We start from the raw sequence: 13730 nt of genomic DNA on the forward strand, positions 1-13730 counted from the left end.
TGAGAAGTAATACCAACTTAATACTCCAATCCCAACCACAATTGGGTACATCAACTTTTTTCACAAAAATATAAGAGAGAGATGATACCCAATTGAACAAAGAAGAAACATCCACAGTGTCTTAAGAACCCAGTTCAGAATCAGAGGGCCAAGTGATCAAGACGACACACTCAAGATGCAACACTGCAAACCATAATATATCAATTCGAGTAATTTCAACCGGAAGCTCAGGGAAAACAATCACAACATAAATGCCAGATGAAACAACCCCTTATCCAGATGCTACAACACCTTCATCTGTAGAATCAAAGCCAAGGGGAAAATAGGAAGCAAATTAACCAGATATTTGGAAAGCATATGTAATTTGCTTACTTTTCTGATACATAAATTCATCAAATGCACGACACTAGCAGACGTCCCGAGATCTATGTAAGCCCCTGGGAGTTCATATGATATAACGTTTGCTTTCAGGTTAAGAAAACTTGTTTTTTTTGTTAAATCCTATTAAGAGCAATTCACAGCAAGTTATTGGCTCAGAAATATTGAAAAAAGAGGCTCAGAAATATTGAAAAAAGAGCCATTCATAGCAAGGTTACACATCAACTGGCAGTTAACCATAAGAAAAGCACAATCAACGATACTCCAATCATTTAGAAATCTAAGGAGGCTCTGTTTTGAGAATCTTGCAACGGCCAATAAGATGCAATAAAGAAGCCCTGTGAATTAAAAACCAGCCCAATGCAAAATTAATGAACGAAAATGAAAACTAACCTTCTTTTCTTGCCTCTGATTCATCATCAGTTTTCCAAACAATATCTTTCAGCCCAGCTGCGAGACTCTTATAGAACTGTAATAATAAGACGATTGATTGCAAACATGAGCTGATGAAACAGAAAAGAAATTATTTTACAAGATGGAATAATAACAAATATCTGAATGAAGGCTTATCCGGTCCACCTAACATGCAAGGATAAAGTTTGGTTTCAGCCAACATAGAAGTACCATGGACTCAACAATTTGGATTCCATTTCCAAATTCATGCATTTCTATAACTTGGGCAGGGAAGTCCAGATCCAGAGCATGCACTGGGTCCCAGTCTTGCTGTGAATCTCATGTACCATGATTAGTGGAGGCCTAAAAGCTGCCATGGTTCATCTCTGATGGAAGCAGGCTGAGCAGGCCTGGAGCATAATATATTTAAAAAATTCTCAAGCCTTTATGACTCCACGGCATTGAAGTAGTTAGTCACACACTTGCACCTGGTCTAGATCAGCAAATACCTCATACATGGACGAAAGGAGAGGATTAAGGTCCAAGGATATGGAGGGCTGTGTCAGTAGAAAGAACTTTTCAATCTAATGTACTACAACAAGCCACATCAATTTATGAACATACTTTTGTGAGATCTTTTTGTGAACCAAACATCTCTTTTGATATATATATTTCGGAAACCAAAAGCTCACTCTCTCTTACACTCACAATCACCATCGGGTAAGCCACAAGATTCTCTCTCTCTCTCTCTCTCTCTCTCATCTTTAGATATATAAGTATCTTTAGAGAAAGATTGAATAAGTTCAAAATTTTCTGTTACTCGTATCCGTTTCTAAGAACTTCTTGAAATTCCAGGCAATTGCAGATATATAAAAACAAATGTTGCAGAGATGGGATTAACAAGTTGCCCATCCTCGGTTTGGAAAGATATGCGGAAGAATGAGTTGTGGCACATGCAAGCTGATGGAGAAACACGCCCTGCATGCTCATTTCTTTTATATCCCTAACCCCTGGGCCTATGTACTCATATTGTCCATTGGCTACACTACACATGCATCCATATTAGGTGGCAGAGAAATCAGTACTATATTTGGTGGGAAGTCTAGGGATATGCCTGGAAGAGTTATGGATATTTTTAGATGTTGGACAGGCATTGGGGGAAATAAGAGGTGTTTTGAAGATCGGGAGCGTTCCTTGGAAGAGCTGAAGAGATTCTTTTATAATATATTATTTTCTTGGGCTTTGGTCATTCTTTGTAATGAGCACAATTTTCATAATTTGCTTGTATCTCTCACTAGTGCTTAGTGGTACTTAGGCATATTCTGTGTAGGGGTGCTACCTGCCCATGCGGGGGTGGTGTAGCCCCTTCCCCACACCCACATGTGCGGGTGGTGGGGTTTTCACCCCCGCACCCTACCCCTGGGATGTGGGGGCGGGGCATCATCCTAGGGGTGGGGTCCCTCGCCCCAGTGCAGCGGGTGGGGGTGGACCCCTTATCCGCCCCGCCCCTTGCCCACTCCAATAGTGCCTATGGTCCACTAGGCACAAAATTTATTCTTGGGCCCAAAAGTGACAACAAACACTTTATTTTTTTTTTTTAACCTAAATTGTAAATTTAAACTTATAAATATGACCATAATTTAAAAACTAATAACAGAGTTTTTAAATTCTCAATATTCTCAAGGCATAATATTGAGAATACTCATTGAATAAGCAATTCAATAGTGCAAGTTATAGTGTGGCATAGTGTATGGCAAGGCAATAGAAGAGTCTCACATTGCTTAAGCGAGACACTTGTATTGCCTTGGCCTCCTATATAAAGGAATAAAACTATACCACTCTATAACTTGCACAAAGTATTAAGTAAAAATTATACTTAATACATATTACTATATTTATATATAGTAAAATTATCAACATATATTTAGAAATATGTATAAATTTATATATATATATATATATTTGCATAAAATATATGGTAAGTAGGCGGCGTGGGGGGCCGGGGTAAGGCCCCGCTGGGGCTAGCCTGCCCCCGCCCCCGTATGTGTGGGCGGGGTTGCCAGGCCCCCCCCCCCCCCCCCATGCAGAGGATGGGCAGACGAGGGTGGGGTGCGGGCCCCTGCTGCCCACCCCTAATTCTGTGTATACTCCCTATATACTTGGGTTGTGCTTTTTCTATTAATAAAGTTTTACTTTTTTAATTATAAAAAAAAAAAGGAAGTCTAGGGACCATGGCCTATAACATTTGAGGAAAGAATTCCTCTCAAGAGATAAATAGTTTCGTAACAATTGATGCCACAAAGCGCAACGCATCATAGACTATACCTTGTGAAATTCTAGTGTATCTCCTCTAGACTTGCGAACCTCAACCATGTAGAGTGAAGGCGCCACCTCAAAAATCTGAAAGATAGATATTTTAGACTGTTCTGGATCAAACTACTTCTAACGATGCTCATAGGAAGAGAAAGAAAAGAGGGGGGGGGGGGGGGGGGGGGGGGGGGGGGGGGGGGGGGGGGGGGGGGGTTAGAATAAATATACCTCCGTTGCCACAGCTAAATGACCTTTACGTCCAGTTTTTTCACCATGAAGCTTCAACTGAGACAGGTAAAAAATGAGGGAGAGAGAAGAGATTATCAGAAGTGGAAGATAATTGAAGACTTGACTGATTTAAGACTAAAGTTGAATTTCTTTACATTTAGAAGACAGTTACAATAATTTCATGGTAGAGAGAGAGTAATGCACCTTGAAGTTACTTTTCTTTACATTGAAACCAAGAGGCATTGCTGCTTGCTCAATTTTTGAGATTATCTCGTTAGCAGGAGATTTGGATGTGAATCTTGTTTCCCTTTTAACAAAGCCCTGGTACCAAGGAAATGCCAGCCAAATTTAATGTCTATGACTCAATCCAAAAATAACAAAAGAGGACAAGAAGTTAGTTACCTTTCAAAACTATAGAATTTTAAAGATAAAATTACATGACTATTTCTATCAGCACTTACTTTGAAATCTCAACCAGGCTTAATTTTCACATTTAATTGGAGAATATCAGAATCTACAAGTGAATTTTGAGCACAAAGTTTATGATATGTCAAGTGCTTAAGCCTGGTAACAAAAGGAGAAGAATCAATTGCATCCTTTTGAAAAGCCTTAAGCAATTAAGCCCAGCAATCATCATTTTTTCATATGATATAATTTTTTTTATAAGCAATAATCAATTCATTAAAAACAAAAATCCACAATCCATCTACAACGAGGTGTGACAAGAGATTATCTCACATGATATATAATGAGGTGTTTCCTCGACACAATTAAAATATCAGGTTTTCATGACAAGTAGAACCAAGTCAGATATCTTGATACCAAGTCCAACAGCCAAAGACAAGCATACCATCTGCTTCTCAAAGAGACTACTGAGGTTGAGGCCCTGAGATGTAGAGATGAGCTGAAATGCATTCATGGTGACTGGTGCCACGGGCCCTTCTTCCCGCCTCTCAACAACAAGCTCTCTGGAATCCTATCCAAATGGGAAACAGCAAGTACAAAATACATGATAGCACCACATAACAAATAAATTAAACAAAAGCCTAAAGTTTATGTATGTAGAAGGCCAATCTTACTCCTATTTCATTGAAGATAGCATCCACATCGACAAGACTGACATCAGGTTCCTCAAAACTAGGCGGCATGTATCCTTTCTTAAACCACTCGTTCTCAATGACCTCAGCAATTGTAATCCGCTGTTTCATTCAATTAGCTCAAATATTCAATACACATGAACTACATGATAGTAACAATAAAATTGCGAAAGAGACAATGACATACTGTTGAGGGACTAGGGTCCAGAATTCTTTTAATTAGTTTCTTTGCACTTGAGGAGAACCATGGGGGACATGTGAAGTCAGCCTTGAATATCTGTAGTTTACAGGTAAAGATCATTAAAGACAACTAAAAAAAATTCCCACTTCTCTGGGAGCTGTACTCTTTTTCCATGAGTATTGTATCCAGAGCATTATTGAAGAAAGGATGCAAATGCAATAAGATTTATGAATTCAAAAACTAAAGCTTCACACTTGAAGGGAGAATGTCCTATCAACTCTACACAAGACCACTGGAACCTAAAAACTCAATGTGGGAATGCAACTTGGATTGGGCTCAGTCAAGGTCACATAAGTCAAATCAATATTTACGTTGAGTCTTGACTTGGAACAAGGAAGCAAAACCTCGAGAACAGATAAATTGGGTAAAATTTCAGTGAGTGGATTGATAAATTATTATTATTTTTTTTTTATAAGTAATTGGATTGGTAAATTAATTCAATCCAAAGCATAGTTTCAGAGTGCAGTGAACATTATGCACTTGTCAAAAAAAAAAAAAAAAAAAGGCTCAGCAATAATGTTAAGCCAAGAAAGACCTAAGGACGGCATGTTTGCAAGAATACTATATTTTTCTTTCCTAAATAAAAATGAGCAAAAGCCGACCATTGTTTTTCTCCCTTGCTCTGCTGCCTTACAAGAAGCATCGATTCCAGAAAGGGGAACACAGTATTTGGTTGATAACCCCCAATATTCTCACACTCACTCTCTTTGAGGTCAAAAACTGGCACATGTTAACCCTAACCTTTGCCAAGAATGCAATATTCTGCACTATTTGCTCCACCCTCAAGTTACATCACAAAACATGTATGAGCCATATAGCATGTAAATAGGATTTCAAACACACAAAGTCACACTCTCAATAACACAAAACATTGTTTTATTCTTAAAATTAGATAATGCACTAGAATACAAGTGCAAGTTTGATTGCTCAAAACGTTGGGAATCCTAACAAAGATTAAAAAACATTACTATGGATTTGGATGAGATTCTCGCTCAGAAAAAATTCGTAGCAATATATTTGACTGTACAAAAAGCTAATTGTTTAAACAGAAAAATTTAGTTCACCAGGATCAATAGGAATTTAGACACTACTTAAACTATGAAGAATGAGTCAATAGAAACAGAGACAGCAATTAACCTTTTTATATAATGCTGCGAGGTTGGATTCTTCAAAAGGTAAATAGCCAGCCATTAAGACAAAAAGAATCACACCGCATGACCACAGATCTGCCTTTGCTCCGTCATAGCCTTTGTTGTTGATCACCTAAAAAGGCAAGGTGCCAACCAAAAAACCAAAGGTTCATGAGATTAAAGAAATGGTAGTTTACACTTTGAACCAAAAGCTAATATACCTCTGGAGCAACATAATTTGGCGTACCACATGTTGTATGGAGCAACCCATCTTCCTAAAGAGAGAGAAGATTATCAGAAACAAGACTACATAAATTGCTTACGTAAATCTACCAAATAATTCACCATAGTATCAATAAATCCCAAAGCATCATGGTAGGCATGAGCAAGTCAGAATGAGAAGTGGGGCTTCTAGGGACCAGTGGCGACCAACAACTCTTCAAATTAAGTTCAGGATAACATTTTTTATGATATGCTTTTACTCACTCGAACTTGTTGTGGTAGCGCACTCAATCCAAAATCTGAAACCTTAAGAACTCCATTAACATCCAGCAGTAAATTCTCTGGCTGCAAAATGCCAAACCGTGATAACATCATATTTCTCTTCTTTTAGGGATAGGTGCAATAACATTGGAACGAACATACATAAAAACCAGTCTATCACCTTCAACTGCACTACTAATGTCAAAGCAAAAATAAATAAGAACGTGACGGTTAACATTATCAAAACATTAGCCAGCAAGTGGATAGCAAATGCAACAATGAGGAATCACACCTTTAGGTCTCTATGAAATACGCCTCTGCTATGACAGTAGTCCACAGCATCGATAAGTTGCTGAAAATACTTTCTAGCTTCATCTTCCTTCAACCTCCCTTTACTTGCCTGGATCAAGAAATATAGCACAAAAACCAGTCAACCATGGAGGATTATTAACAGAATGAACAACGTACTTCATTCCAGATTGCATAGGATTGTCATCAGCAGTAGAACCACTATCTTACAATTTTGTCAAAAAGTTCTCCGCCAGTCACAAATTCCAAAACAATGTATATCTTCGTCTTGCTAGCCATTGCCTATACAAGTAACACTGATGGGAATCAATTCAGATGCAGAAATAAATAAAGAAACATTATAGGGTAAGTACTAAACATGTCGAAAATCCAGGGCAGAGAAATAGATCAGGTAAAAAGTTTATACCAATATCTAGCAGTAAAGCACGAAGACCCTGAAATCACAAATAATGCCACAACAATGACATAAGGTAAAAGTAAAATTACGAAGGTGCTCTTTTACCTCGTACATACGGATAACATTTGGGTGTCTTATCAGTTTCATAGTTGAGATTTCACGTTTAATCTGCACAGGAAAAACCAGCCAGAAAATAGTTAAGGTAAGACACATTGATAAGCAGTTTGAAAGAAAATCATTTTTCAATTTCAACAAAATCTTTGCACGCCCACATATCAAATAATTTTCTGAGTGCCAGAGTGGGTGTAAAGAACTCATCTGGCAATCAAATTGTTGCTTCTTTTCTTTTTCTTTTTTTCTTTTTACATTTTCTATAGCAACAGAAAATTAGACATAAGAAAGGAACAGACTCTCACACGTAAGACAAATCTGAGTCTCAATATTTGTACACGAGACAAATAAATTACAACGGACCAAAAAGTTGAATAAAAAATATTATAAAGTTAAAATATTATTGGAATATTGTTTTATAATGAGTAAAGCTATTCTCACCGCTCCCATCTCCCGCTAGGAGCTCCCGCTGCATTTTTTTTTATTTTTTTACTTAATGATTAAGTAAGTATTTTTTTAATGATATTATATTTTTTTAGTTTTTTAAAAAATATTTATAATTGTTAAAAAAATACATATAAAAAAAAGCAAAAAAAAAAAAAAAAAAAAAAAAAAAAAAAAAAAAAAAAAAAAAAAAAAACAACAATTACACTAACAGTAGTTCCGAGCGGGAGCGGTGGCTATAGAGCCACCCTTTTATAATATTATTTTTGTTCGGGTATTTGAAAAATTAGAATTGTTTCTTTATTTTTTATTTGAAGTTTTGAAAAAGTTGTAAGGATTAGTTTGAGAAAATTATAATAATTAGTTTAAAAATTTTGTATTTAAATTATGTTTGAGAATGGAATGTGATTAAATGAAATGAGAATTTTGAAATGAGACTTATTTCCAAATGGAAAATGATACATGTCCCGCTGGGGCTACCGCTGGTAGCTCACGCTCCCAATTTTTTATTTTCTTTACCTTTTATTTTACTTAATGATTAAGTATGTATTTTTTAATAATATTATGATTTTTTTTATTTTTTTAAAAATATTAAAAAATATATATATAGGAAAAAAAAAAAAAAAAAACAATCCTAAGACTAGCGGTGGCTGCTTTAGAGCCACTCTTTCCAAATAAGCCCCGAGTTCCATGAGCATTTAATTCTGTATTTTCCTTTTTTTGTTACTAAAAGATACTACTTCAAAAAGACGACTTTCCACTATTTCCCTACTAAAATACAGTACAAGAACAATTCATTTCCCTTGTGAAGAGGAAAAAATATAAAACAATCAATACAACTTATACGCCCTGTACATTGATTGATATGGTCACGAAATGACAAACAGATTATGTCATCTCGCCGAGGTTGACATTTTCTGATTTTGATTTAAAAGTAAAGAAAATTCTTCCCCGGGCTCCGAGCTCCTAGCTATTTTTCTCGATAAACAAACAGTCAATCCCCGGTATTATCACTCCAAAATGAAAAAACAATTAAAAAAACGTAAATTTTCAAAACATAAAAATTTTAATACTAACGCAAGGGATTCAGCGAACGAAAAAGAAAAACACATCTCACTTCTAACGCAAATTAGATAAAAATTAGGATTGAGACCTGGACGATCATCTTGTGCTTGAGAAGCTTTTCTTTGTCGAGAATCTTGATTGCCACATTCTCTCCGGTCTCGACGTTCCGAGCGAACTTGACCTTGGCGAAATTTCCCTCGCCCAGGGTCCGACCCAGCTCGTACTTCCCCACGCGTGTCCTGCTGTTATTACTGGACCGTGACGCCATCTTCTCCCTCTCCAACCTCAAAATCACTCCACTCCACAATCGAAACCCTTCACTTCCTCAGTTTCTCCGCCCTCAATCTCTCTCTAAAATCCTCTCTCTCTCTCTCTCTCTCTCTCTCTCTCTCTCTAGAATCTAATTCCGCTCTCTGAAGAGCTTACGAATCAAGATCTCTTCTTCTTGCAGGGTTGCCATACCTGAGACTTCGCCATCCTCATTTTTCCTCTGTTTTTCGAAAACTAAAGTTCAAACGTAAACCAAATGGCCCTAAAATCCCTCTTATTATCTCTTGTCAAAATCAAACCCGGGCTTCCAGTTTTACTCGGAGATACGAGAGGGAGACACCGGGCGTTGAATCAGACATGAACCCCACGAATCCAAATCCAGGAACAGGGAAACTATAATAATAGTAATAATAAAGCTCAAAGGCTGTGAGAAAACAGCACGCTATGGAAGTGTGAACGAATTAGTCAAGAGAAGGAAATGAGCGTCCGAGATCAACAAAAAGGAAAGGAGAAAAAAGGCGAACTTTCGAGAGGCAGAGATCTCGAGGGAGAGAAGTTTTCAGATTTCTTAATGGAATAGGAGCAGGCGTAATGGATCCGGACATGAATTGAGTGGTTTTCGGGAGCTGAACTGAACTGAGCTGCGCTGAAAGAGCTTGAAGATTTGAAGGCAGTGTCAGTGCTATTGGGACTCGGGTCGGTGTGTTTCGTGGTTTTACTATCGTTTCATCGGATATATATCCGTTCGGCAGAGTGGTACCGGGTACGAGGAGCACGGAACTGCAATTGCAATCGCTCCGCTTCGGGCGTCACTTGGTGCTGACTTTTATCGAGCACTCGTGTCGCTCTCTAACTGGCTGTGCGTCTCACGTCTTGGCCGACCAGGTAGAGCCCCTTCCGTGATGTGTCACTAATCAGCGAGCGTGTTTGCAACGTGGTCAACTCTGAACAGTCCGCCGTTTTCAAGTTATAAAAAGGATATTATGGTCATTTTAATCACCTTTTGAAAATTTCTAATCCATGAAAAGTTTAGTACCAGGGGTTATAACAATCAATCAATAAATAAATAAATTTAAAAATCAATAATTATATTCGAAATTCTTTATACCACCTTTGATTTTAAATATAAAATTTAAGATTTTAATTTTATAAAATAAATTATATAATGTAAATGTTGTGTTATAAAATTCTATAAATAACATAACTAAACAGTTTCTATGGAGGGCACTGAAGTACAACGGTACAACCTCTCTACGAAGGTTCAAAAAGTCTGTGGTGAAAGATGAAATATGTCCAATATGCAGCAGGGAAGTAGAAACCATTCAACATGCCCTGCAGCTAGTGGTGTTTGGGCATGGCATTGTGAGGACATAGAGTTTCCCTGTCTATGGGAGAAACTGAAGACCCATTTCAAGAGGGAGCAAATGGAGGAGCTAGCAGTCATATTTAGCTCTCGTTTGAATTCAAAACTCATCTCATCTCATCATTACAACTTTATCAAATTCTCACACAAAATATAATAAACAATTCAACTTTTTCAAATCTCAAAACAACTTTTTCAAATTCTCATACAAAATATAATAAATAATTCAACTTTTATTTTATTATTCACAAACTATCTCAACTCATTTCTGAATCCAAACCACTCCTTAGAGGCTTGTGAATTCGAAGGAAAAGATTTATTTTTTAAAGTGAATTTGAAGATCATATTACTCTAATTCAAAGGGTCTTGACGAATTTAACAGACTTTTGAGTGGCACAAAAGATGGATAAGGGGGTGGAAAAGCAAGTGAGCTTGCATAATAGAGTAATTACTAAATGGAATGCACCACCTGAAGGCATTAAAAAAGTCAACTTTGATGCTGCAATAGATAATGATAATAAGAAGATTGGAATTGGTCTAATAGCAAGGAATGGCAGGGGTGAAATTAATATGTTCTCAGCATGTACAAGCAGACCTTTTATTGGTCCTTCCGGTATGGCTGAATGTCTTGCAATGCGAAGGGCAATGGAATTATGTCATGATATCGATATCAAATAGGTGATTTATGAAGGAGATGCAAGGAGTGTCACTCAAGCTGTTAATGGCAAGGCTCAAGACTGGACAGGTTTTGGGCTGCTGGTGGAAGACATTAAGAACATCCCATCCATAAGAAAAGGTTGAAAAGTTCAATTTATTTACAGGGAGGGTAATTGTGCAGCTCACGTATTAGCAAAAAAGGCAGTGCATATGGAGGATGATAGATTATGGATGGAGGAAGGACCAACAGACATTGAGGCTATTGTAAGAAAATGATTGTCATGTATGAGCTGATTTTGAATTATGAGTTGTACTATATAGAAGCTCATACCCCTACACACTACTTAAAAATATGTGATTTTACTTTTTTATCCTTATATTTCATATGAGGATAAAAAAATAAAATTATATGTTTTTAAGTAGTGTGCAGAGTGTGAGACTTATGTCTAGAATTTTTCTTAAATTATTAATAAAAGGAAGGAATTCATAAAAAAAAAAGTCAGTTCAAGAATACAACCGTCGTTATTAGATATTTTCAAATTACTTCACTATTATTTCACTATTATTATCACTATTATTCACATATCATATAAGATATTCTTAATATCCAAACGAAGCCCAACAAACTTAATAACTTTCCTTGCATTCCTCCACATTTGGAGCAAATGAAGATCATAAATGCAAATAAGAATGAAATTCCTTCCACCCACGGAAATGGTACATTATTTGGTATGTGAATAAGACACTCTGGGCTGATTGCCTATGGAGGAATTATATTATCTCCAGTTAGGGATCATGTGTCTTGGATTAATAATTTATAGGTTCTTGATTAAATTTAAAAGTTTAAAACGAGAGAAATATATATGAAATAGGTTTTATAACATTAAAGTCCCGTTTGGACAGTTAAAGTATTTTATCACATATCATCATTACAATTTTCTCAAATTCTCACATAATATAATAACCAATTCTATTTTTTCAAATCTTAAAATAATAATAATATTAAAAAAATATTTTAATAATATTTTATTCAATTTTTAACTTTTATCTAAAATCGTCTCATCTCACTATCCAAACCACACCTTCTTAAACATTTATAACTAACTTCATGAATCCGTCCTCAAGTTCAGATCTGAAACTTAAAATTGTCCAAAATTGTTTATTGGGCATAGTCTATCATCAAAATTGCCTAGAAAATAAAGAGAAGAAATAGTTTGTTTTGTCCAAGTTCTATGATTGGATGCCCAGAAGATTGAACCTGGAAAAAAAGTTGGTGGTGAGAAGAGAAAACAAAGAACTGGACTTAAAATAGCCGGATAATGTATAAAATGTCGAAAAAGTCAAGAAGAGAGAACGTGAACATACAATTTAAAAGAAAAAAAAAAAAGAAAAAAAAGAGAGAAGAGAATAGAATAATGAAGGAGTAAGAAAAAAGAACAAAGTTTCCCAATAATACATGTATTATAACCATAAGATATTAGTATTTTATTGAAGTGCAAATGGACCGATTAAAGTATTAAAATGATGCCACTTTGAAAGGGAAAGAACATAAATAAAATAAAATTGAGGTATAGTACGGTGGTGCCTGGCCCCGAAAGTGTGCTGAGCAAGAAAATTCAACAAAAGTTTGGATATCCGAAATGTTAGTGCCATCTGTAGTCTTTACATTATTGATGTCTTGCATTATTAACCACGAAGAATCGAGATTTAAAAAGTCAAGCCATAATCTTGATGCATATCAATTATTACGTGAGTTTTATATTATATAAAATTATTATATCTATAAAGAGATTTTAAAAAAATAAATACATAAACTGACGTGATTTTATGTCATCTGTTATGTTAATGATGTGTTTCACACACAAGTCACCAGGCTTAATCACTTGCAATACGAGGAAAGTGGAGGCTCAGGTTGATAACACACCTTCAATGCATAAGCTAGTTTTCAACTCCTTAGAGAGAATTTCTGTATATGAGAGAGAGTAATTGTAACCTAGTCCTCAGCTTTTATACGACCAGTCTAGGTAATCCTCTGTATCCCGTGTATAGGTACCTATATTTCGTACGAGACACCACGTTGTCACCTTTAATGCTACGTGGCCTCCTCGAGTTACGTCTTTATGGTAGGTTGGTGAGCGCGGCCAACCTCCGTGCGTTCTATCAGAGACAGTGGGTTGTGTCGTGCACTCTATCAAAGACATATCCCACAGATGACGCCATTGTTAATGACATATTTTTCATACTAATTATCGTGTTCAATCACGTGCAACGTAAGGAAAGTGTGGGCTAAGGGTTAATGAAACATACCTGATGCCTAAGTCAGTTTTCAGCTCTTTAGAGAGAATTTTGTATATGAGAGAACGTAAGAGAGTAATTTTAACCTGGTCCTCAGCTTTTATAATGCCTGTCGAGGTGATTCTTCGTATTTTGTGTCAGAGGTGTCTGTATTCCATACAAGACAACACATTGTCCCCTTTAATGCAACGTGATCTCCTAGGGTTGTGTCCTTGTGGCAGGTTGGTGAGCGCAACCACCTTTCATGCATTCTGTCAAGAACAAAGGGTCATATCGTGCACTCTGTCAGGGACAGGGGGCCTGACCGAGATCCCTCCCCGCATTCATATTTGTCCATAAGTGCGGTGTGGCCTTGCACTATTTGCGTGTGCTGGGTGATGTCCATAAGCCTGGTAAGGGATCTAAACATCCATTCTATGTTAGATCTACTTTATAGTAAAACTAACTTTATACAATATGACGTATCATATTAAATCATATCAGTTTATAAATTTACTTTGATGAGATCTCTTTATAACTGACGTGTTTACCTTGTAAAAGCTCACATGTTATCTCCCCC

General features: G+C 36.5%; 2 protein-coding genes across 3 annotated transcripts in view; both read right to left on the bottom strand.

The window, feature by feature from the left end:
- LOC121267728 (CBL-interacting serine/threonine-protein kinase 23-like) overlaps positions 1 to 13730 on the bottom strand; it is a 29431-nt gene that overhangs the window by 1938 nt on the left and 13763 nt on the right. Inside the window, exon 16 of one of the 2 annotated variants that reach the window (XM_041171748.1) lies at positions 1 to 297. The exons of the other annotated variant lie outside the window; for it this stretch is intronic. Within the exon in view, the coding sequence (XP_041027682.1) occupies positions 272 to 297 (26 nt within the window). The 3' untranslated portion in view covers positions 1 to 271. The remainder of the gene's footprint in view (positions 298 to 13730) is intronic. 2 annotated transcript variants of the gene reach the window in all.
- Positions 1 to 13730, bottom strand: part of LOC121267730 (CBL-interacting serine/threonine-protein kinase 23-like) — a 27633-nt gene continuing 13903 nt past the window's right edge. The window contains exons 2-16 of the mRNA XM_041171755.1: positions 8675 to 8870; positions 7072 to 7134; positions 6780 to 6851; positions 6553 to 6660; positions 6264 to 6344; positions 5999 to 6052; positions 5785 to 5910; positions 4594 to 4683; positions 4389 to 4508; positions 4160 to 4285; positions 3514 to 3630; positions 3310 to 3366; positions 3097 to 3171; positions 772 to 847; positions 1 to 297 (exon numbers count right to left, since the gene is read on the bottom strand). Of these exons, the coding sequence (XP_041027689.1) occupies positions 272 to 297; positions 772 to 847; positions 3097 to 3171; positions 3310 to 3366; positions 3514 to 3630; positions 4160 to 4285; positions 4389 to 4508; positions 4594 to 4683; positions 5785 to 5910; positions 5999 to 6052; positions 6264 to 6344; positions 6553 to 6660; positions 6780 to 6851; positions 7072 to 7134; positions 8675 to 8854 (1371 nt within the window). The 5' untranslated portion in view covers positions 8855 to 8870 and the 3' untranslated portion in view covers positions 1 to 271. The remainder of the gene's footprint in view (positions 298 to 771; positions 848 to 3096; positions 3172 to 3309; positions 3367 to 3513; positions 3631 to 4159; positions 4286 to 4388; positions 4509 to 4593; positions 4684 to 5784; positions 5911 to 5998; positions 6053 to 6263; positions 6345 to 6552; positions 6661 to 6779; positions 6852 to 7071; positions 7135 to 8674; positions 8871 to 13730) is intronic.

Source organism: Juglans microcarpa x Juglans regia, chromosome 5S (assembly GCF_004785595.1).
Source record: "Juglans microcarpa x Juglans regia isolate MS1-56 chromosome 5S, Jm3101_v1.0, whole genome shotgun sequence".
In the NCBI taxonomy this organism is placed as follows: Eukaryota; Viridiplantae; Streptophyta; class Magnoliopsida; order Fagales; family Juglandaceae; genus Juglans; species Juglans microcarpa x Juglans regia.